The 26718-nt window shown below is 34.4% G+C and overlaps 1 protein-coding gene and 1 long non-coding RNA gene across 5 annotated transcripts; one reads left to right on the forward strand and one right to left on the reverse strand.

The window, feature by feature from the left end:
* Window positions 1-1554: 1554 nt before the first annotated feature.
* On the reverse strand, window positions 1555-14909 carry LOC105146597 (HEAT repeat-containing protein 5B). Of its 4 annotated transcripts, XM_011056963.2 has the most exons (34): window positions 14660-14909; window positions 14252-14441; window positions 13918-14129; window positions 13694-13841; window positions 13503-13613; window positions 13247-13430; window positions 12992-13152; window positions 12476-12725; window positions 12262-12405; window positions 11924-12174; window positions 11734-11845; window positions 11407-11659; window positions 11212-11321; window positions 10944-11107; window positions 10472-10504; window positions 9906-9980; window positions 9214-9771; window positions 8940-9129; window positions 8683-8852; window positions 8292-8613; window positions 7952-8218; window positions 7688-7869; window positions 7327-7572; window positions 6990-7209; window positions 6210-6479; window positions 5925-6087; window positions 5585-5700; window positions 5204-5488; window positions 4881-5117; window positions 4522-4673; window positions 4234-4447; window positions 4131-4145; window positions 3859-4004; window positions 1555-3791 (listed from the first exon to the last, which is right to left on the reverse strand). In XM_011056963.2, the coding sequence occupies exons 2-34, from the start codon at window positions 14378-14380 to the stop codon at window positions 3615-3617; spliced, it is 6267 nt and encodes a 2088-aa protein (XP_011055265.2). In that variant the 5' UTR covers window positions 14381-14441; window positions 14660-14909; the 3' UTR covers window positions 1555-3614. The 4 variants fall into 4 exon arrangements, with proteins under 4 accessions (XP_011055265.2, XP_011055268.2, XP_011055266.2 ...); XM_011056966.2 differs by lacking the exon at window positions 10472-10504 and having other exon boundaries at window positions 14660-14908; XM_011056964.2 differs by lacking the exon at window positions 4131-4145 and having other exon boundaries at window positions 14660-14908.
* Window positions 14910-15793: 884 nt separating this feature from the next.
* Window positions 15794-19807, forward strand: LOC147910937 (uncharacterized). Its single transcript, XR_015544062.1, has 2 exons — window positions 15794-18955; window positions 19303-19807. It is a non-coding gene; the product is annotated as an uncharacterized LOC147910937 (long non-coding RNA).
* Window positions 19808-26718: the final 6911 nt, after the last annotated feature.

The following is a 26718-nucleotide window of genomic DNA, read 5'->3' on the forward strand; positions in this document are numbered from 1 at the left end:
TTTGATATAACAAAAAAATTTTGAAGTTTACAAAAAATGATGGGCTATCATTGATATTTTCCAAAAGAAAAAGTCTGTATCCTTCTCTTACAGAGAAGGATAAAAGATGTAATTTAAAAGCAATAATTTTAATCCAAATTTAATTAATCGAAAAAAGATACGGATATGTCATCAAATGCGTACATTATCGAAATATTTCACACTTTTACGTGGACTGGACGTGATTAACATGATCTTATAATTAATAGCAGAATCGAAATCTTTTATCTTTTTATCTTTTTTTTTTGTATTATTAACATTAAGAATAGTATATACATAAGATGTACTAATCTGTTCTTAATGTTAATAACACGAAAAAAATATATAGTAAATATTAACATGATTTATATTTATCTGTTTCGTGTTGTTGATATCAAGAATAGATACACATGTACCAAGAAATAAATTTTTATCTCAAACTTCATTTCATGCTGGAATTTCTATTTTATGCTAGTGCTGATTCACGATTTATCTAATTTATACAAAGATCAAAGTGCAAATCAACGATGTAGGAAGCAAGAAGTATATTTACTCATCGTAATAAATTACTCTAATCTGCTATTAAATTACAGGAAACCACTCAGTTATGCGATTGCGTGTAAAAACTGAGAGTATAATTGCCGAATATTTCACATAATTGAAAAATGTATTTAAAATTTATTAAAAAAAATATTATTAAGCATCAAAATCCATTCTTGGTTATATTTGGCGCTTCTTTATTGATTTATTTATAATTGCTCTTTATCACGTTTTTAAATCTTACGCATCCTTTTCGCAAGACACTAAGCGAATGCATTGGCAGATGTTGCAGGATGATCATGCAAAAATTTTTACTTCACTGTCCAAACAATGAAATAATTGCGCTTGCAATCATTATCATTCACATCGTGTATTTCAGATAATGCGCTCATCGACTTCGATTATGTAATTTTTTCATACCTCTATTCACTCTTCACAGTGACAGGCTACTCTTTCTTTAATTTTAAATCTGCCTGCTTCGTTTCGTTCACGATCACGTTCATGATTTACCATCACAAATTTCCTCGCCTTCACCATCTTGCGCAATTGTTAAAAATTTTCAAATTTAAAAACTCCTCGTCGTGTGATTTAGCGGATTACTGTAAAGAGAACGAGCAATGATAGTCATGATTATGATGCAAGTAGATCAAACAATCTATCATGGTTGTGATAAACCAAAAATGATCTCGCATTACTTTGAAGATTTAAACATGTTTTCTACAATCATCTTTATCATAGTCTTTATATTCGCGCATAAATCATTTGAAACGCGCATGCATGCACTTAGGTATACTTAAGTAGATTCTTCCTTTTAAAAAAAACAGATCAATAAACTTCATCAGAATCTGATGTTTGGTAACTCAAGAACTGAATAGTTCGAATTATCAAACATTATTTGGCTAAAATAAAGAAAGATAAAATAAAATAACATATATAAGATAAAATTGTAAAACAAAAACTTTATAATTATCACATTAATAAGACAGTAGAATGTGATTAAGTTAATTTATCTAATCAGTTATTTTTATTTTTGTCGAAACTGCAATAGTTATATAATACAACGCTACGTATAATTGTACCATATTCATTGGAGAAGAATTCCTGTCAATCAGAATAATTTAAACGTACATGGAAGTTCGATGGATCAGATGAACAGTACATGTGCATGTATAAACGGCTGTACTCTTTACACGCAATTAAAAGTTACAAACAATCTCAACGGGTTCCTAAAGTAATCATATAAAAATAGTAGAACATCTCTATCGAGCACATAATTCATTTCATGTTTTATAATTCATCCTGATTTGTTCTACAAAGTTGTACGCACTACATCAGATCTACTGTGCAATTCAAATTCAATTATATACAGATATCGTGAGACTCGTCCCATCTAAAACTTCTGAAAGTTGAAAATGAATAGATAGTTTTTTATACGTGAACGTAAAATTTCTTCGATAAGAAAGAAGAAATTTTTAAGAATTCGATTTCCTATGATTTCCCGCCGATTTCTTTCATTTTGCAGTGACATTGTTGCGGGATAACAAAATCGCGATTCCATAATCCATGTAAAAACATTGATTAACATTCATGCTGCAACAATGACAATCTAAAATTTGTACCTAATCTACATGTTTGCTTTTCACACACATTGCGATTTTCTAAGGCAAAAATACAGTAATGCAATTAATGTTAAATTCGAAGGAAGATTTTTCCACTTTCCGAATTATATCTTCTAATTTCGATTTACATACATTTTATGTCACGCAGTTCATTGTTATTTTTCGTTCACATCGGGCTACAATCTAGCATGTTCAATGATCAAAGAATATGAAAAAATTATTATTAAATTTTACAAATCGTTTCACTGTAATGCCCAGTATTATACGGTATTAATTTACCGAAGGCGCTTCTCATACATACATTTTATTGCAGTCTGAAAAAATGATTGTTATTCTTACAAAAATTCTGATATTACAAAAAAATGCTCGGTATAATTCGATATGTTACATTCGTTCAATAGAGTCGCTACCCTATTACTTCCAATTCTAGATACACAAATCAAATACGTATACATGTTTCTTTCTTTCTTTGCATCTGTGTCAAAAATCTATGTTCAAAATCTATGTTAAAAATTTTAAGTAAAAACATAACGGGTTATCAATCTTCTTGTCAGAAGAACGTTAAATATGTTCTCGATTAAAACAGTCTATATTTTATAATGATCTTTAATCATCCGTTTTATGGTAGATGTTTTCACAAGGAAACTCATGTGACTAATTTGTTAATAAATAATTATATAGTTAAGCATTAAGAATTGTTTAAAAATAAAATTTCTAAATCGTAAATTAATGATTTAAATGAGCATGGAAATATTTATATATTATATTATCTATATAACTTATTTTGTGCATATATATTTGCAGTCGTTTAATATTTAATACCACACTTTTCTTGGAATTAAACTGTTACTTGTTATCGTTCACAATTCATTGAAATAGTGAGACGAAAATATACATCAACATCTTTGTTTATATCACTAAATAAATTAATAATCTCTATATGTTATCCTAAAATCTACATATATGTATATACAATTTAAAAGTCTGATATAAAGTTATCTTCTTGGAAAGCATAATTGAAAAATTAGGAACGTTATTGTACTAATAAAAAAGTTAAAATGGGATAAAAAGAATGTAAGATAAGTATCATTTTATAGTAGCAGTTAATTGATCATCTGACATCAATTTTTCCATTCCTTTCACATTATCCTATCCCTTTATATACGTCGTGTAATGTCGCTAATTTCTAATCCTCTTTTTCTAAGTACAGTCGAATACAATTCTCTAACGACGAAATATCACTTTATAATTATCACGACGCTAAAACGTGTAAACAACAATTAATTCGATTTGTCTGATAATCGATAATTGGGTGAAGTCGTGTTAACACGATTGAATTATATCTACGATAAAATCATTAATATCATATTTTACGTTAGTCTTATGAGATTTTAATAAATTATTTCTTATTTCTTATCTGCAACATACGATCTGCTTTTAGTTGAAGTTGGAGAAGTCGGTTTTTAATTTGATCGATGGCGCGGATATCTTGATCTGTGGTTTTACAGGATCGACTGGCCGGGTATGTCGCTGCGCCTGCTGATGACTAGTCCTTACGGCGTTCTCCAATTTCGTTTTCAATTCAGTGGACTGTGACATCAATGTCTTAAATTCCTAACAATATAAAATAATTATTAGATACTCTCATTCGGCATTAGAAAGTATTTTAAAAATATTGTACCTGTGGATACTTTGGCCCGATCTTATTGAGCCATTGAAAACTCTGTTGATGGAGGCTCGCTTGATATTTTGTAGCGCGCTGGAGCTCATCTCCTTCCAGTAGATAATTGATTAAAATCGGTACAAGTAAAGTCAGCATTTGAATACCTAGTAATTTCACAAAATACGTGTGTTAAATTTATTTGAAATGTGTTGTTTGAAATGTATTAGTAAATAATTAGCAATTAATTAACACATTAAAAGATTAGATTGAAGACCACACTTTCCACACACCTTGTAACAGATCTCCTGTATAGCGTGTAACACATATCGTATTAATGTTTCACGAACGTTAATTTTGTGATAAAAATTTATAGGTTCAACTAAGATAACTTACGATTAGAGAGATCAGCGAGTCCTATAAGGGCTTCTACCGTGCTAATGCACTCCAGTGTAAAAGTCAGTTCCATATCATTTGTCACCTGCTTGCTCTTGTCGCTGTATAGGTATTCTATCAGACGTGGTGCAAGTGCGTGGATGTATGGAGTACTTATATTACGTTCCGGATGCAAAAATATTGTTCTTAATGTTTGCACGCATTTCAGCTTCACCTAAGTGCAAGATTATTCAAAATTACTTTCAAGATCAATAATTAGAAGTAACATTTTCTTTGTCATTAACTCACCGTTAAATTTTCAGACTGGAACGCATGCCGAAAATGATTAATACATGGAAATTGCAGATTTGGAGCACTCACTACTTCCGGTGACGCATGAAGCACGAATACTGCGATGCCTAGCATCATTGCCACTTCATCCATCTTAGTTTCGTCATTGCCTATAAAAACAAAATAGATAAAATAACAATAAATGAAATATATATACATATATGTTAATTTCTTCCATTATTACAATAAATACTGAATATTTCGATGTAAGAAATATGCGTGCAATATATATTTCATTTTGATTTCTGATATTTTATGAATAAGAGATATGCGTTTATAGTTCCATGTTTCTCCTCTAAAGGATAAAATTAACGTACCTGTTTTAGCCAAATCGATAATCTTGGCAAGCGCGCTTCGTAGTAATCCCGTCCATTGCTCTTGACTCCTGTGATCCCGGGCGTATTTGTTGTTAGTGAGACTTTTAACGCAGTGCAACGCAGCGTGAACCGGTGTTTCCGAACTGGATTTAGTGTTATCATTGTCCGTACGTACCGCGGTTTCGCGTATCACGCCCGTTGCCAGATACAGCAGTGTCGGTAGAATTGCTATTGCGCCTTTAAACGGGATAAACGGGATAAATACTATGAAACTATTGATTAATATTAATGACGTTAATTACATAAGCATTTTATCAAGGTACCTTGCGGAGAGCACAATGTGGGAAGAGACTCCATTATACTGAGGGATGATGCGATTAGTTTGCCGCTCTTCTCGGATGACACATATCCCTTCTGAGATAAAATAGCAGTAGCACCACCGGGATTCGGATTCAATGCCGGTATCTGTCGCACTAGGAGACACAAACATACTTCCAAAACAGCAAACACTAATGATTTGCCCGGCGTCAGCTCACCATTCTCTTCTCCTTCACCCAGTAGATCCAGTTCTAATGTTTCATTGTTTTCTTGATGCGCCGATGCGTTATCTTTTACAAAAAGATGTACGTTTTTATATACATGATAAACTTATGCAATGCAAAAAATTATCAAAATTATCGAAAATAATTTTGGAGATCGCGTACCTTTGAGTTTCAATTTTTTCCTTGCAGCAAGATCTTCCTGTGCTGCTTTCATCACTTGTTTTAATACTTCCATTACTATCATTTGGATGATATAACTTTCTCGTGTTAAAAGCAATCTTTAAAGTAACAAACGCACTATATAATATCAGTATTATCTAATAGAAAAAAGATTGTATTAGGTGTTGGAATTAATTCGTAGCGTTTTTTAATGAAAGAATGTTATTTATTTCACATGAGCATTAAAAAATACATTAATGAAAGTACTTCCCATCACTTGTAAAACGCTACGAATTAATTCCAACACCTAATATATTTTTACATATGTATGAAGAACACATACCTATGAAGAACATTACATAATTCAATAGGTAAAGAACGATCTGTGATGAAGACCTTACGTGCCCATGTTGAATCAAGTAATGTATATAACGCATTTAAACATGTCTTTATATTTTGCTGGGATTCGGAAGAGCGAGGACTGCACAAAGCTTCCATACATATACCTGCAAATAATTATAATAAAAAAAGAATATTGCATATTCCTTTAAAACGTTATCACATAAAGTAAATTGTGTAGATATTATATACATATACAAGCAGTTTTAATGTTTTATTACATACTTACCAAATAATAAGTGAAAACGTTCAACATTTGTGTTAGTTTTAGAAGCGGTAGTTTCATCGTTGTTATTATTGTTACGATTATTATTATTAGTAAGATTCGTCATTGCTTTCTCCTGATTACTGTCTCCCATTTCAAATCCTCTTGCATTGAGCCAAAGAGTCGCGGCATGGAGAATCGGCGCCCACGATTCTACATAGTGAGGACGCGCGGACTCCATAGTGTCTGTCGTGTAAAAAGCACCACCATCATGCGGCAACTGACTGGAGAATTCTGGGAAAAAAATCAACAATAGTTTTAATTATCCGAATAAATAAATCCAAAAAGATACGTGCAACATATGAGAAGATATAATAAAAAGTAATATTCTGAATAATTATTTGTTAATATTAATTAATATTTGTGACATTTTTCGAGTAACCGTGGACGACATAATTAGTCTCGATATGAAATAAATTGTAGTAAGCTTCAAATTGTAAGATATCAATCACAGTAAATGTGAGGAGGATAATTAAGTATGATTAGTTAAAATTTCTTATAAGTTATGGTGACTATTAAGGATCACATTAGCAGATCATGACACATAACTAACGTGCACAGATACTATACACACTTTAGGTTGCAGAAATATCGCTATCATCCCTTATATAGGAAATGCTTGACTGACGATAGGATAGAATAATTATGATCTATATGATGATCATATCGTGAACATATTAACACGTAGTCATTGGTTCTGCATTGCTATTCTTCTCTCATTATATTCCTATTATTCAATAATACCTGGCGGCAAAGAGAGTAATGCATGATCTCTCAATGCTGATAGCCAATGTTGACTCAGACTCAGAAGCTCTGGTTGAACAAGGCTCAGCAAACTTTCGCTTTGGAACTCGAATTCTCCAAAATCCTCTTCGCTCGCTTCGTCGACTTGATTCGCATTTCGATTAGTTGTATCTTTGCTATTTAATGCGGATCCGTCTCTTATCATTGCAACTACATATACCTATTAAAAAAATAAAATTTAATTTTCTCTTTCTTTTACAATTTCTTTTACAGTTTACAGATATCTTATCTTCGTTATATTATTTCTATATTGAACATAATAATAATGTCGATATACCTCTGCCCATGCTTTTAGGATCGCTAATCTTTCCAACGTTGATAAGCTCTCATTATACAGTTGCGGCCTAGTGTTGCCTTCTCTCAATTTCTCGAGAGATGATACAAGTAATTGATGCACCCTTCGTAGATCATTGAGATCCCTAGCGACGCCACTACCGATCCATGCGCTGCAAGCTTCACAAGCTGCAGCTGTAACATGCGACGGTGTTTCCGCGGAAAATGCTGGTCTTAAAGCAGCTCCGACCTTTAAACAGATTTATATTTATTATAATATCATTATAAAAATTACACAATTGTAAAAATGTGTAGTCATTGTAAAATTATACAATTGTAAAAATGTATAGTAGATTAAGACTTACTTGTGCTTGAAACTGCTCCAGCAATAAGTGCCCAGGAAACTCCGGTTCGGGAACTTTGGCAAATTTATCAATAATCTCTTGCAAAGTTTTGAGACCTTCGAGTCGCAATGGATCACAATCACTCGTTGCAGCCATGAACGCCATACGCACCAAGTCCGATAGATGTAATACCAGAAAATCTCCTGTACGATTCAAATAAGAGAGCGTATTAAAAATAAAGAAAAATTTGAAGAGACAGCAACGTTAGAGCTATATCAATCATACCTTTTCCCTTAGATTGTTGCATCTCTTTGGCCAGAGCGAGATCAAAGTGAGCCTGCTTGTTATTCATACAAGCTGCGACAATACGTCGGACGCATTGTGCCGCAAAGACTCTCGTTGGCCATCTCGGTGTGATAGACGGTCGCTGTTTAGTGGATTCGTCGGCGTGAAACTCAGCCTGATCGTCGTCACCTTCCGCATCTGCTGATTCATTATCAGCGGCGCTATCCTCAGCATTCGCTGCGTTGCCTTCTTCGATAGTACTCGATTCTATGTAACAAAGCAGAATATTTTATTCAAGGAATTATTCATCAACCATTAATTAGGAGAATTTGATTGTTACCTGAAGCTATCGTGAGAACGTCTTTGCACAGTGATAACCATTGAGACAAATTATCGGCTGCTAATATTTGTAACATGCTTGTCAAAGTATCATGAATGTCTTTAATTAGTTTACTATCAGTTTCCGTATCCAGCATACTGAATAACACGCCCGGGAGACCGGTTTCAGTAATAACGAGACCTTCTACCACATTAGTATCTCTACTTTCATTAGCTAGAGTCATCGCATGCTCGCATACTTCCTTCGCTTCGCGTTGAGCGAGCTGCCGAAGACAGGATATTGCAGCTTTACGAAGAAGCAAATGATTGCTTGATAAGGTACGCTATAAATAAATAAATATAAGAAATAATGAAGACTTTACAAAATTTCTTAATATTCAAAAGATCCTTACACATAATGTAGGAACGAGGGAAGACAAATTGACGTGTCTGGGTGCAAAAAGATGTAATTGTTGAAGGCAGCCGGTTGCTTCGGCTTGAACGAGGGGATCTTGATGATCCTGCATAATGGCACATGCGCATAAAAATGATGACCGTGCCATGCAAATAGTTGAAGTGTTGCCTGTAAAATCAATTGTTCAATTATCTTCCTCAAAAACAATAATCATATTTCGCATTTGTTCTATAATTAGTTGGGTACATTGTGTACCTTGCAATTCTGGTCCTATTGTTGTGATAAGCGCTGATAAAACTTTTCCGATACATTGATGCACATCGATATAAGAGTGAGGAACATTAAGGAGAAGGGTCAGTGCTAAAGACAGCGTAGGCTCTACGTAGCCTCTGAACATTGGTCCACCGGAATCAGCTATCAGAGCCAGAGCGTGCAACGCCCAAACCTTAAAGAAAATTTATTTTATATCAAATTATTTTTTTATCAAAGTTAATATCAAGATAAACAAAACGAGACAATATGGCAATACTTGTACTACGGGAGACGAATTATCTTGTGCGAGTGCGAGTAAGATGCTGACGCTAGTGTTAAGATGTTGGCTAGAACCCATTCCGCCAACATATTTATGAAGGCAGCCTAACGCTAATGAATGGCCGGTTCTGCTGGCCACATCGCGAGCCGATTTCAATCGATCGAAACTGGTCTGCGCCAATTCCGCTGTGAACTTGGGATCGGAGATCACTTGGGCCATTCTGCCAACCGCTTCTCCAGCCGCCCATCGTAAAATAGGATTGCTGCTGATCAGCGTGCTGATGATAAGATTAGTAGCGGATTTCTTTACGTCTTCCTGTCCAAAGCCTGTTTTCGCTTCATTGAGGCCCTTCAAGCCGCTCAATACGGCCGTAAACACATTCATTTGTATTGCCTCTTGCCTTCCAGACTTAGTATGCTTTATACACTCGCTAAAATGATCCAACATCTGCAGTCTGTGCTTATTTGCTACACGTGGGAATATCTGGCCGAATAACGCAACCGATAAATCAATCACCGCTACACCCAACGGCAAGGGACCAGGAATCATTTCAAACTATAATCATATACAAAATTTAGATTTTTTTCTGTATTTGTATATAATTCACAGTAATAAGATTTAAAACTAATTTATAGAAATATGAATTTTTTAAAATTTATTTGTATAAAATGATTATTATTTGAACTTACGTGTGGCATTGGTCTGTAAAGACAGCATGTATTATGTTCCAATGCCCCAGATCCCGCAGCACTATTTGGTTGAAGCTGAAAGAAAGATTATAAGCTATAAAATATTAATTTAATAAGATTAATAAAATATAAGCTCTATAAATTGTAATAAAGTTTTTTTATATAAGTTCTAAAAAAGTATTTATAAATTAATACATATATATATATATATATATATATATATATATATATATATACATTACACATTTCTTACTAAAAATAAGACAATATGTCTCAATTTGACATAAATAAAACATTGTATAATGAATATTATGCAATACATAATATATTCGATATGTTATACATATTCAAACTAAATCTATATAAAATTAAAAAATACTACATATACATATATTGACTAATATGTAACTAAGTAATAAATAATATCATATTAAGATAAAAATGAGACCTAAAAAAATCTGTTAATTTTTATACATAAAATATTATAATTTTATATATATATAAACATAGGTAGAGAGAAAACAAAATAAAAATGAAAGGCACACTTTAAAGAACACCTTACTCACATGTTCCAAATCTGCCCTTCTGTTTGGTTCCATCTAAACACGAGGGTATTTAAAAGTTAACGCAAAAATTACATTTTATAAAAGTTTAAATTGAAAAAGTATTTATTTTTTACATTTGAAATTAGCTAAATAATGTATAAAATCTTAATTATCAAATAAAACATGAATTGCAATCAAATAAAATAAGTTGCATATTCAAAGATTTTACAAAACATACATGTATTTTAGTTATTAATCACATTTTTTTGTTACTGGATAAGAAAAATATAAGTTGTACATAAAATATATGCGTGCAGTATTTGAATTAGTTTATCTGAAAATCATTTTTAAGACAGTAACGCTTACATGAATTTTTAATTTTTGAACAAGATCAAACAAGCAACGACTTAGCCAAACATTAGCCAAGATATTATACATAGAGATAGAAATCATATTATAATGTGGAATATAAAAATTCAAAATTCAAACTCACTTGATCTTCTATTGTGCGATGATCGGTCTCCTGTAACCATGTACCAAGAATCACAGAATCATTAGCATGGCAAACCACACTCAATAAGGAAGTAGTCGTATTTCCAGGATTATCCGTAAGCGTGAACTCCGAAACCAACATCCTCAGAAGGTGCGTGTAAGAACCTATGTTATCATATAATAATGTAAGTAAATTCCAAATTGAAGAAATATAAATATATTTTATTCTTCAGTTAGTTAGCACAGTATTATTCTATTTGATTTTATACCTTCGAACATTTGCGGTGGTAGCAGCAACAATGTTTCATATAAGCGCAAACGAACCATAGCTGCAGGAGCTTTCAATTGCTGACCATAATTCTTTAAAACAGGAGACAAACTGAAAAAATATATCCTAGTTATAGGATCGATGCTTCAAATATTTCTTTGCCGCATCACATAAAAAGTATATCAATATTTAGTACTTTGTCAGCATTGCCAAAGCAGATTCGATCGGTGTGAGTAATCGCCGTGTAATATCATCATTCAGAAGTTCCGGGCAATGCAACAGGAAACTGTACATAGCGGACAATGCGCCGGCACGTCCTTCCAAAGTCACTTGCCACGTGAAAGCATCGCCGCGAGCTTTTTCACTCTCAAGTTCTTTGTTTGAACGCGGGAAGGAATTTCTCCATAGAAGTAACATTCTCGGTAATAAGCCTTTTACTACTGCCGTACCTGTATGCATATAAATTATATGTGCATATATACGCTTAAATTATTATTCATTATTAAATAAAAGACATTTATACCTAGAGTCATAATTGCTCCTATCAAAAGCCATCCTGCATGTGTGCGATTTAAAGACAAACGGCTGTTTTGACTCGCGCTTCTCAAGAGTTCTTCCGCTGTATTGAAAATTATCTGAAAATAGGAAGCTCGATAATTAATCCCGCATGATTGATATATAAAGTAGGGCACAATGCACAAGAGCAAATATACCTTTCCCTTAGTATGAGGGACTCCCAAAGGTGACAAACGAACACTTCCTAGCACCGCGGCAAGAGCACTGCTGTAACCGGCTATAGCTTCCGGTGAGCTACGCATATTCTCAATCCCATCGACACAGCGATCTATCAAGGGTGTTATTTGACTTGGTACTGCCACACATATGCACCGTAAACACCAAGAAGCCGCCAGTCTAGCCGCTTGACACGGATGCACCAGAACAGCCATTATGGCATCGATCAGACCTGAGATAAATACATAATTAACTACACTATTCAGACTATTTCTATATTGAAGAAAAAAAAAGATATTTTGCATATGCAAATACATACTTAGAGATTGATCGGATAGCAAATTTGTAGCTGTGGTACCTAATCCTAGTATCAGATTGCCCATTTCTTGTAATGCACACACTAATAAATGCTGACTGAATAACGTTTCTTGATTGCAATCTTTGGCGTTTTCTGGACTAAAATCTAATAAAGTCACAATGAGATTATGTACGACTGTACGTTATATTAAAGTATGAAGAAAAGTTATTCTTACCGATGGAATTCATTTGTTTCAGAATAATATGCGCTATCTCTTTACAAGCGGCTGCTTGAGCTCCTTCTCCTAATAATTTGCCGATAGTACCGCGTAAAATGAAATTCACGCATTTACGCGAATATACCGCCTCGACGTGAGAACTAGCGGCTTTTGGATTTGTAACCAGGTCTAAAACATGCGCAATTAACGCTCCAATATTTCGTTCCAGCCAGGTACCGCCCAACATTTGAACAAATATCACGTATGCCTGTAATAGCATCAAATGTCCATGAGATGTTTTATCATGAAAAAATATACTCCAAAATAAAGTTAAAGGTTTTTTGACTCAATAAGAAAATTGCAAATGATGTTCTCCTTTGTTTTCTTGAAAAATAACAGCAAAAATATTTTTTGCACAATTATATAATTTGTAAATTTTAAGTGCATTTAAAGTTTGTGTGTGTGTGTGTGTGTGTACACACACACACACACACACACACACACACACATATATATATGTGTAAAATAGCTTACATGTGTCACCCCAACTCGCACTTCTCTATTTATGCTGGAGCTTCCTTTTATAATCTCACCGGTTCCTTTTAAGAAACCGACACCACCTCTTAAAAATCCAGACATCAGGATATTTAACACCTCTTCAAGTGAAGCTTGCTTAACACCTTTGTTGTGTGCAACTATGTAATATGTACATTAGAATAAGATTTGGATAAATAAAATAAGTGCCTAAATTTGTGTATATATTTTCATAATATATTTTTACTTTAATACCTGTGAGATTTTTTATCTTGGGTGAAGGAAGCTGCGTCATTGCTACTAAGGTACCCAATAATTTAGCAACAGAGCATCTTACTTCGTAATTTGAACCTTCGAATGCCCGGAAGCACAGTGTTGCAACGCTTTCAATTTCGGTCGTATATAAAAATGGAGCGTGATTCAACATCTCCAACAAACACTGTACAAATAAATTATGGTAAATATGAAAAATGGAATAAATAATCAATATTTCTTTCATAAATATAAGTACCTTCGCAGCAGCACATCTTACTGCCATCACTCTATCGGTCAAGTAATGCCTAGAAACTTTGTATATTTCCTTATGCACATTGGTTATCGCGGATCCCATTCCAGCACACACCTAATTATAAGACAAATATATGTTAAGTTATAAACATATTTTAGTTAGATAGTTACAAAAACTTTTAACAATACTGTCACCTTTTCTAACGTGTGCATAATTTCTATCCGTGTCTGTGATTCAGCAGAACGTAAGGACTTTATTAGGATCTGTACAGTTTCTTCATATGACCTGCCCATCATTCTTCCTAATTTCTCATACATACATCCCACGCAACAAATAGCAGCTCTAGATAAATAGCATGTATGTATACATATTGCAGAATTACATCAAATTTATTATTAATAAAATTAACAATATTCACAGTTTTGTGGGTAGAAAACTTGGTGAGTCATCCTTATTCCTCAAGATATCATTGCATTTGTTGACAGTATCAAACAGCAGGAATGTATCACCTACACTGAACAAAGTTGCTAAACATCTTGCAATGAGACGTCGAGTTGGTGGACCAGGTGCTCCTTGCATATGCCTCGTTAATTGCTCCACTAATTTTTGCTGACATCCTTTAATATCACTCTGCAAATATTTAGCATGATTAAACATTTATCATAGGTATTATTAAATAAATAATTTCAATCATATCTCTCGTTAATAATAAATTGGACAGCCATCAATGTTAAATTTTCTTAAACTGGTACCTTTTGAGCAGCAACCAAAACTTTGTCTAGAAAGCGTAACCATTCAAAGATGAAAACCGGTCGCTTAGCCTCTGGGATTTGATTAAGAGCATCCTCATTGAGGGTCAGACTATGACTCAACTCCATCATTGTTTTAAATAAATGTACGCACGAACAGGCTGGTCTCAAATATCGCTCACTCAATTTCCTCCTACAATGCAATCACATTAAATTCTCTTTACCATTTTACAATTTTACTGACTGACGACACACAGACTTGAAATTTAAAATTAAGACAAAATGTATTATATATTAGGACAGCGTATTGAAGGTGTGTTTTTCATTATCGCGTTTTAAAGTCGTGCGGATATAGGATAGCGAAAATGCGATAAGATGCGATTAGAATAGTGTTTACTGATGTTTACGCACCGCAGGAAACAGCAATCTAGGTGTCATCACTCGGTGGGCGAAGATATTTTCATGGCACTGGGTATCTTTCGTGGGATGTCACTTCGTCACTTTAACACTTATATAGATTAATCGTGTTTCGATGACTGCATCGTTATTGATATCGTCGTTGTTTTCCACGAAACTTCAAATTATCACAATGACGAATGATGCGTCTGGATGACAAATTTTGACGTAAGGTTAGAACAGTTCGGACTAGATCACTCCAGCCACGTCTGGTGGCGCGTTGGTGCGAGAATGTCACTGGAGAGAAACCTGAGAGAGGTTATGTTGGCCTTTTACATCCATTTTTGGGAACTATACTACATCCATTTTCTGACTTTATCAATAAAATCATAACACAGAGAATTGTGTCAAAATGTACTGCAAGTGGAAAATAAATGTATGGACGATTTCAAATAACAAGAAAAAGCTAAATTGCTTTAAAAAATATAAATTATAATTTGTAGATCACTTAAACATTTTGCAAATTTAAAAATATACATATTACTTATAAAGTTCTGTATAATAATGTTTTTCAAATCAAGATATTATAACAGCAATGAGGACTTCACTTAGTTCCTATTTACCCAGCAAACGAGAATGGATTAAAATGAATTGAAATTTTTTTCTATCCGAATGCGTATTTTAAATAGCGAATATTTTTTTTGGATTTAATTTGGATTCAATTGGATTCAATTAGATTCAATTGCATGCAATTGGATTGAAAAACTGCATTTTCTATTCACACAAAATTTTAAATTGAACAGTATTCATAATGTTTGTTGTGTGCACAGAAAAAGCTAATATTATTTTTACATTGAAAAACAGAGATATGCTCCATGCAATTCCTATAAATGAATAAAAATGCATTCAGGATTGAAAAGGATATTCATTTTAACATTCGTGAATCAATATTTCTAAAAATCTGAATCCATTTCAATTCATTTTAATCCAATTTCGTTTGCTGGATATTAAATGCATTATGATATAATAATATATATGATATAATGATAATTATATAATATAATAATAATAAGTATGCATTATGCTCATTCAATAATTTGTAAGATTAATGTTGATTTGAATCCATTTTCCAATGTTAATTATTCCCGGGTAGTGTAACTCTTTTATTTTAGAATAAAATGAATCATTCATGTCTTATTCTAAATTAAAAGAGTTATTTAGTATTCATTATTTTTAAATAACGACACTTCCAACTTATTTCTTATTTATATTTAATATTTTAAATAAGTTTCCCGAATCTATTTTATATTTTTTATTTTAAATAAGTCGTATCATTTTTTTTACTGATTCTTACGATTTTATATTTTAAATAAATTTAGAAAATTTATTTTATATTTTTTATTTTAAATAAGTCGTAAGTTATTTTATCGAATCATGATCGGCATTATACGTAAGTTTAAAGAATTTCTGAAACACAGATAATTTGCAGCAACAGTAGTGTCATAAATTAATTTTTTTGCTGAAAAATTAAATAATAATTAACAAGATATTTAATACTTTTAACTAAGCTGTATTGAGCGCAAATTGTTTTGCAATATTTAGAAAATTTGCATATATCTTTATAAAAGATGTATAGAATATTATCAATCTTTGCTTAAATATCAATCATTTAAAATATTTTTTTATTTTTTAAAGTATAATAAAAATTGAGACATAATGTACGTTAGAATATCAAAAATACATCACACACGCTAATAATTATTAATTACATTTATAAAAAGAATGCGTAAATAACGTAGTATTAAACTAATGCCAGAGATGCCACAAAGTAAAATGCGCGAAATGTACGACGATATCTGTTTGCCAAAATCGTGCAAAATACGAATAATTGAATAAACCGTGAATATTTTTCATACGCATTAGTTGAGTATCCAAACAGCGCGCGGCGAACAGCAAAGAGTGGGGGAAGCGTGTCGCGCGGCGCCGTAATTGACTACGTCATCACTTTGGCATTCGCTCGGCGATTTCGGAGCGAGGTACACGTAGTATGAAATGCTTCGCATTAATCCACGAAAATTAAATACCTACGAACGCGAATTTATCATTACTCATAATTTGCGATCCGTGAACACATCTTGGCGACTATCATTCGAATATAGTTATATACTATTACACGCTCTAAATAAATGTCGATATATGATAGTTTAGAAATTACGAATTGTCACGTTTAGACCGGTACTTTAGTGATCGTGAATGATAACACATCGATGGCTTTGCATATCACTCTCTATTTTCAGATCAAAAGCGTACGACGCATAAATTTAGGTTTATTAAATCACGGAATTATGATTCAAAAGTAATAAAAAGCTAAAATGCGTCAATCTTTTGTTAAAAATATTGCCTATATTGCGCGGATTTTGTGTAACAAAAAGTTATTACAAACTAAACGCTTATTACAACACAATTTTAAATATCTAAGATATAGATATAGATGAGTTGTGTGCACGCGTACGAATCCAAGAAATAAAGCAAAGTGCAATAAGTCTATATTTATTGAAGAATCTTAAAAATGTAATGACTAGATTATTTTACTGATTTTGTAATATGCGTACATATTTCGACAGTTAGATGATCGGCGCGCAACCTTGGGCATTGTTTTGGCGTGGAAGGGCGGACGGGCGTGTCATGTTTATGCGAAGTTATCACGTAGTTATTCTATTATTGAAGCTCGTACAGGCAGGTAGCCGTGTCGCGTGTTACTCTTCTTCACATTTCTTTTAAAACGTAATCACGACAAATGCTAAATAATATGAAACATTGTATTTTACTAAATATTAAAAGTATACGATATGACTAGCTCGCACAATTAATTATTCATAAAAGAATTGAAACGACAATCATATATCATGTAACAGATATTTCGTACGGTTCATTCATTTGGAATCAAAACGCGATAGAAAAATAGAATTTATTACTATTTCGCGATAATTACGGACGACAATTATTTTTGTTTAATGTAACATTTTTCTCTCGCTTGAATATAACTCGATTATTCTTCGGACGATATTATGCGATTATTATAAAAAAGCTACGTTAATATAAATATTTTTATGCAAATAACGCAATTCCTTTCACAATTAGTATAGTTTATGTAATTAATATTTAATTAATTCTTTTGTTTTTGTACATTTTTCGTTATACGATCCATATAAAAAACGTAACTATGCAATTATTTGTCGGTAATAAAAGAAATATTTCTCTTTTCTATTAATCTCTAACTCATCCCATTGACTCTAATCATATCTTACAGGCATCGTAATAAGAGATTCAGCCCTTGTACAGGGTGGGCCATCTATTGGTACGTTTTTGAATTTCGTCGTATGGCAACACCGAACGAGCTACAGACCCGAAATTTTGACAGTTTATTAGTCATACCGTCCGCGGCACGAAACAACATGTTTTCTCTTGAAGAGCGTTTTGAAATTTTAAAAACTTATTTTCAAAGTCAGTGCTGTGTCGCCGAAACTGTACGAATTTTGAAAAGAAATATGGGTCGTGATAGAGCACCCACCGAAGGAGCTATACGCAAATTGGTGAGGAAAGTTCGTGAGAAAGGGATGTTAGTGGATGACATTATATTACGACTGTTTTGAGTGAAATTGGCGCCGAGGTAGTCCAAAATGTCATTAATAATTGGGGTGACCGAATGGCATACTGTAAGGCCAGTAGAGGGAGCCACATGAACGAAATCGTTTTTCATTCTTGACGCGGATACTTTTAGCTTCACAACAAAAAAAAAATTAATAAAAAATATCAATGTATGCTCATTTGATCGCATTTTTAAAAACGTACCAATAGATGGCCCACCCTGTATATTACATTTTTCAGATGATATTTTCCCTCTCATGGGTACACCTTGACGTGATGAGAGGGCTCAGTACCCAGAGGATATATACGAAAAAACGGTTTTTCTCAAATATTTAAAAATTTGAATGATATATTTAGATAAATTTTTAGATATTGAGTAAAATCGTTCTCTTCGTATAAAAATCCAACGATGGGGAAGCTAACGTAGCCTCGTCCGCCGATTTAATTGAAAGTGAAAACGAACTACAGCCGGTTCGTCGCGTCGCGCGTTTGCTTCGGGAGTGCCGTTCAAGTTATCGGACACAAGTTATAGTCCATGCGCGATTATAGTGCATTATTCGCGAGTGTTTTACGCGAGTGTCCTGTGCGAGAGGATGTCAACCATATTCTGAGAGGAGGAGGAAGTCTGGAAGAGGCATCGGGCACCGGCGGAGCAATCTTGCGGTAATTATTTTTTGCTTATATAAAATCAATATTTTTCTTCTATTTATTCTTGAGTCGATTTATTTTACAATGATATAAAAATGATAATTAGAAAAAAGATTATTTTAAAATTATTTTAAATTTCATATATACGAATTTTTAAGATCTGTTTTAAAAAATGTATAATTATTTTATAAATATCTAACTCAATGATGCATTAAAAAAATCGATGTTTGTAAAAATTGTATATAATATTTCGAAAATTATATGATTATTTTAAGAGAATTTTACGTTTTTTTTTTAAATATTGTTTGTATTCTTTCTAGTTGTTTTCTTTGTTATAATTTGAATTTTATTTTTTGTTACAGAATCATCGTAGCGACGTTGCAGATATAACTCCGCTGTTGCGCATCGGATTGGTGAGTGACGAATTAATATTTTTATTGATGTACGGATGTGTGGTAATTTTATTAATATATTATATATCTATAAATGCATATATGCATTAATTTAATGAAAATATACAGATAAATATATGTATAGCATTACATACATCCGTTGTCTTAAAATGGATAAGTTAGAACAGATTAGGATAAATTTAATCCTGGATGCCTTCTTATTATTAAATGTATTGTGCATGCACTGTTAAATTTATAATGTCATGTTACATCCAGTTTGAATTATTTCTAATTATTTCTATATGTCGCTACTGCTTTTACACAATATCTCATTAATTTAACTATAAGACTTAAAACTATTTAACTCTCTAGGAAAATTATTCAATTTAGCTCAAATTTTATTTGCTAATTGTAAATTTATACGTTAATGTGAACGCTTTGATACGGAGTAACTCAAGCTTGGTTTGATAAGAAATATAAAAAATTCAGAAATATAAAAAATAGGTTGCTTCGATGGTCGTGTTTTATAAATATTAAAGTAACTCGGGAAAAACTATTTCATATATAATTACATAAAATTAAAACATGTAAGTTTATATAAAATAATAATTAGAATGAATAAAATGCTAAATGAATAAATTGTTATTTATGCTGCCCGGGAAAAAATATTCTATGTATAATTATATAAAATTATATATAATTATATATAAATATACATAAAATATATCCATTTATATAACATTATATATATATATTAGGTGTTGGAATTAATTCGTAGCGTTTTACAAGTGATGGGAAGTACTTTCATTAATGTATTTTTTAATGCTCATGTGAAATAAATAACATTCTTTCATTTAAAAACGCTACGAATTAATTCCAACACCTAATAATATTATATTATATATATTTTTATATAATTTTATATAATTATACATAAAATATTTTTTCCCGGGTGAATATCAATAAAATAAAAAAGCGTTTGTTACAGTATAACAAACAAATATTGTTTTATTAATTTTCCTCTCTATTCTATTCCCAAATATTCATTCAGGATTAAGTTTTATACAAGTTGATGCAGAAAAGCAATATCTACATATATGCGCATATACAATATATATATAATGTGTTTTTTAAAAAATCCTTCTATTATTTTACACTTATTTGTATACATATTATATTAATTATTATTGTTTATTTCAATGCACTGATCTTTTATAACTTATCGATATGTAATAATTGAATTTTATACCAGTTAAAGTAGAAGAACATGATGTAAGATTCAAAATATACATTTTACCAAGAAATAGAAAAATTTTATCTTGTAATTATTTTAAGATCGTATTCAGAGTTTTACATAATTTAAAATACTTAATATTAAAATAATAAATTATACAAAAATTCTAATAATTTACAAAATACAAAAAGATATATTTATTGATGCAAAGGAAAATTCCTTTTGGATCTTACATCATTCATCTGAATTTCTCATCTCCGCATGCTTTGAAATGAGATTCAGCAACGAATCGTTCGAATCGTTAAAAATACGTACATGGCCTTGAATTTTATCGGATAATAATCAATTTAGTCAATTTCAGTTTATTTTTAAATTAAAGATTTGTTCTTTATATTATAATGTTTATATTAAAAAATTTAATCTAATTTTATAATATTCAAAACTTTTAAAATCAAAACATTGATGACTTAAAAATTTTTTTTATTTAGATTTATTTGTAGTCCTAACATTTATATTTTTCAAATAAATGAGTATAAATACGACAGAGAATAAATGCGACATTTATTTGTAATATTAATAGAATTATTATTATTACTATTATTGATAATTATTTACATTAATATTTATAAATCAATTTTATTAATATTATGGCTTCTTCACGACGCGTTCGTGTTTCGCGCATCGTACAAAAGCATAAAATCTTATGCTTATTGCCGACGATGTTCGATGGCAGCAGAAAGGAGTGTTTCTCCTTATTGTCGATTTCTGGTATATGAAACCAGAATATTGGTCAGGAGCAACGAAAGATGAGTTCAATCTGGCCAGAAGAAAGAAGAGTATACGAAGTAGGTTGATGTGTGTTCTGGTTTTTAAAAAATTGCATTTTCTTGAAAAAATATTTTAGATAAAATTATAAGGTTTTAAGTGTTGCATTAAATAGCAATGTTAATATCTTAGATTATATTAGATTACATTGTATCTTAGATTATATTTAGATTACATTGTTATATTAATGTAACGTAAAAATCAGTTTGAAATTTTATAATAGAAAGTTTCATCACTCAGAAAACTATTGAGAAATCGTTTTAACGATACGCTATCGCTGACCACAGATGGCGGTTCTACCACCGGGATGTTCATCTTTTGTATGCATAATAAAAACAATAACAGTTCGAGTCTTCCCTGCGTCGCGATCCCTTCTCAACAGGTTATGGGCCCAGGCAACGATTTGCAATAAGTGTTCGTATTAAAGTAAAAAAGTGAGTGAGATTCTCAGTGATTAAGTGTATCAAAGAAAACGACACACAATGAATGTGTCCGCTGTGAGCCGTATTGAAACGCTCAATAAAGACAATTACGACACCTGGAAAATGCAGATGCAAGCAATATTGGTGAAGAACAACGCATGGAAATATGTGAATGGAACCGACGTGAAAACGGAACTAGTTGCCGGCGACGATGGGATATCTGCCCAAGCTCGTGCGGAATGGGACGACAGCGATAATAAGGCAATGTCAGATCTCATCCTTTCAATTCACCCGAGCGAATTGAAGCAGATCAAAGGCTGCACATCATCTCGAGAAATTTGGCTGAGATTGGAAGGGATATATCAATCCAAGGGTCCTGCCCGAAAAGCAACGCTGCTGAAACGTCTCGCATTACAAAAAATGGCGGACGGGGAAGACGTGCGCGAACATATTCGTACATTCTTCGACGCAGTAGATAAACTGACCGAAATGGAAGTGATCATAAATCCCGATCTGCTCGCGATTTTATTATTATACAGTCTACCGTCGCAATATGAAAACTTCCGATGTGTCCATCGAGTCGCGCGATGAATTACCTACACCGAAAGCACTACGAATTAAAATAATTGAAGAGAGCGACGCCCGAAAAAAGGACAACGTTCTTGTGCAAAATGCTATGGCGATCAAGCCTTACGCAAATAAAAATTGGAAGAACAAAAAGAAGGCGACATCGAAAAACGAGGACAAAGAAAAATTTAAACTTAAATGCCACAGTTGCGGAAAAATTGGGCACAAGGCGGCCGACTGCTGGTATCGAGACAAACAATTAGCCAAAACGGCCGAAGATATAGGATTCTTTACGACACTCGCGACGAAGCCGCTCGAAACGGACGAAGCGCACGAGGCGCGCCGAAGACTCGCGAAGATAACCGAAGGCGAAGTTTCCCGAGCGATCGCCGAAGACGGAGAATGCAGATCGCAGCGAGCGGGGCCACTCGACGACAGTATCCGAAGTTTCCCGAAGGACGCCGAAGGCGCGACTGTAGCGAACCGCAGCGAGAATAATAAGTCGACGCACGCGTTAACCGCAATTCGCAATGAACTATGGTGCCTCGACAGCGGCTGCACGTCGCACATATGCAAAGACGCCCATGAATTCACTGAGATGAGGGCGTGCGAAATCGGACAACTCAACTTAGCGAGCAATGCCTCTACAAAAATCAATGCGAAAGGAGTCGTGAATATTGTAGCGAATTCAGACGGACGTGAAACAAACGTGGTGCTAAGCGACACACTCCACGTCCCCGACTTGCGCACAAATTTGCTTTCAGTCGGTAAAATAACCGAAAGGGGATATAGTGTAACATTTAACAGAAACTCCGCATCTATAATAGACGAAGACGGAAATACGAAATTCGTCGCAAAACGTATCGACGGACTTTATTATCTCGAGGGAAATGCACGATCGGAGTGTAGACTGACTTTACACCGCAAGATTCAAAACGGAATATCAACGGATTCTGAGATTGTGAAATGGCATCGGCGCCTAGGACATCTGAATTTGAAAGACTTAGTGAAGTGCGATCGCGAGAATAGAGTGCGAGGACTGCGCTTGGATAAATTCCATGGACCGCTCGAATGTGAAATCTGCACCCGAGCAAAAATGACTAGGATTCCTTTCCCGAAGAACTCAAATAGAAGAACGGAATTGTTGGAGCTCATTTATTCAGACGTTTGCGGACCCATGCGCGTGGAAACGAACGGCGGGGCCCGGTATTTCGTGACCTTCATAGACGACAATTCGAAGTGGTGTCACGTGAGGATGATCAAAAGGAAGAGCGACGTATTCAATTGCTTCGTAGAATTCAAGGCCTTCGCAGAAAATTCTACCGGAAAGAAGATAAAATATCTTCAAACGGATAACGGTCTGGAATACGTGAATACGGAGTTCAATGAATTTCTGAAAACGAAAGGAATTCAGCGGCGACTCACTGCACCCTACAACCCGGAACAGAATGGAACGGCGGAAAGGAAAAATCGCACATTAGTGGAGATAGCGAGGTGCCTTCTGACGCAATCTGGATTAGCCACATCATTTTGGGGCGAGGCCATCGCCACAGCAAACTATTTGCGAAATCGGTGCCCCACAAGTAGTCTGAAGGGGAGGACACCGTACGAAAAATGGAGAGGACGCACACCGAACGTCAGCCATCTCAGACTTCGGATGCGAAGTCTATGTCCTGGATAGGACACCTGGCAAGGGGAAGCTGGAACCTCGATCTACGAGAGGAGTATTCATCGGCTACTCTGATACGTCAAGAGCCTACAGAGTCTGGCTACCGGAAGAAAAGAAAGTCGTGATATCAAGAGATGTCAAATTCATGGAGAATAACGCAAAAAATTCTACCTACATTGAATCTATGCCGGAAACGTTCAGTGAGAAGCAGGCCGACGATCCAATAGACGGATCACATGAAATGGACATCGAGCTAACGCCCTCACCAATAGTTAACGAAACCGTACCAGAAGACGAGACAGAGAAAAACTTCGAGGACAGGCAATCGACGGCGAATGAGCGGGACGTCGTTGCACAGAGAGACTCGCAGGCAAAAAGGGGCCGAGGCAGGCCTACCATAGTACACACTGGACTGAGGGGAAGACCACTCAAAAGGTATCATGAAGCTCGCACCGCCAGCGAAGAAATGGAACACGCCTTCTCCGTGGAGATCCCCATACGTCAGGCCATGGATTGTTCTGATGCGGATGAATGGATCCGCGCCATGGCAGAAGAAGTGATCTCTATCGTCAAAAATGACACGTGGGAACTTGAACAAAGACCGACAAACCGCGACGTGATTGGAAGCAGATTCGTCTTAAGAAATAAGTACGACGCGAACGGAGTCGTTGAACGCCGCAAAGCTCGGTTGGTCGCAAAAGGTTTCTCCCAAAAGCCAGGAGTGGACTTTTACGAAACATTTGCACCAGTAGCGCGTTTGAATTCGATTCGTGCTCTAACCGCGGTGGCGGCGAAACATCAGATGTCGATGCATCAGATAGATGTGACGACAGCCTATTTGAATGGAGACCTTGACGAAGAAATCTTCATGGAGCTACCGGAATTTCTTGAAGAAATCATGCAGCAAGTGGTTCAATCTGACATGACATCAAGAAGAATCAAAGATAAGGTCAAGAAGATGCTAGACCAGATCAGGACTGGCGACATGGTATGCCGCCTAAAAAAATCCCTTTACGGACTGCGCCAAGCTGCACGAAGCTGGAACAATAAAATTAGTAAAGCCATCAAGGAATACGGAGGCATTCCTGCTGACGCCGATCCTTGTATATTCCGAGTAAATCGAGGAGGAATCATACTTTTAATTGCCGTATATGTCGACGACATCATGATCGTCTCCGACAGCATCAAGGAGATCCGTAACTTCAAACAATTTTTGGCTCAGAAGTTCGACATCAAGGATCAAGGTGAGATACTGCATAGGACTGGAGTTCAATCGAGACAACGGAGGTATATCGATTCGCCAAAAAGGTTACATCTTAGACATCCTAAAAAAATTCGGGATGGCCGACTCGAAATCTGTGTCAACGCCTATGGACATTGGAGTTAAACTGACTCACCCTGAGGGCGCCATGGAGAAGAAATATGCCGAGTTGCCCTACCGTGAACTGGTGGGTGCTTTGATGTATTTGGCCACTGCAACGAGGCCCGATATTGCACATGCCGTGAGTTTCCTGAGTCAGTTCCTAACCAACTACAGACAAGAACACTGGACCGCTGCAAAACGTGTTTTACGTTACTTGAGAGGGACACCGGACATCGGGATTACCTACGGATGTGGCGAAAACTCAATCATCGGTTTCTCAGATTCTGACTGGGGAAACTGCCTCACAGACAGACGGTCGTACACCGGATATATATTCATGTACAACGGAGGTGCTGTATCCTGGGAGTCGAGGAAGCAAAGGACAGTGGCTTTATCTTCGACAGAAGCCGAATATATGGCTCTCACCGAAGCCTCTAAAGAAGCCATTCATCTAAAAGGACTGCTGAAATTTCTCAATTCAGAGGACACCCCAGAGGTCATCGTTTTCAGTGACAATCAAGGAGCGCTGAAACTAGCCGAGAATCCGGTCTTCCACGCTAGGACAAAGCATATCGACATATGACACCATTTTGTTCGTGAAGCTATAAATAACGGATCCTTTCAGCTGCGTCACGTCTCAACGGAAGAAATGGCTGCAGACGTCCTAACGAAAGGATTATCGAGACCTAAGCACGATAAGTGCCGGAGTTTGATTGGTCTCGGAGAAGCATGAGTAATAGTTCTCCTTTAGTTCGATCGCGTATCGAGGGGAAGTATTGAGAAATCGTTTTAACGATACGCTATCGCTGACCACAGATGGCGCTTCTACCACCGGGATGTTCATCTTTTGTATGCATAATAAAAACAATAACAGTTCGAGTCTTCCCTGCGTCGCGATCCCTTCTCAACAAAAACACTTTATGAAAATTTTTATTATAGTGCCTTGAAAAGCTCTTAAGGTCAGCTATAAAAATACATAATAAAATTAGGAACTTCCGTTTAAATATTCAAAGTAACATTACAAAGTAGTTTTTATCTTGTTATCTTTTAACGCTATTCAAGATTACACTAATATCATTATGTAATGTGCGCTACTTAAAATTCTATAATTTTTGTATGAAACATTTTTCAAGGCACGTTTTTTTTTAAAATTAGCCTGATATTATATAATTGCTTTGTTACACCCTATGTAATAAAATATTTCGAAAATATGCAATCAAAGAACATTCCAAAAACCATTTTTGATAAAATTGCATATTTTCAAAATATTTGCCTGATTGAGATTAAAGTGTATCCTGTGTATATG

This window comes from Acromyrmex echinatior, chromosome 1 (genome assembly GCF_024713525.1).
Source record: "Acromyrmex echinatior isolate Ae372 chromosome 1, ASM2471352v2, whole genome shotgun sequence".
Taxonomy (NCBI): domain Eukaryota; kingdom Metazoa; phylum Arthropoda; class Insecta; order Hymenoptera; family Formicidae; genus Acromyrmex; species Acromyrmex echinatior.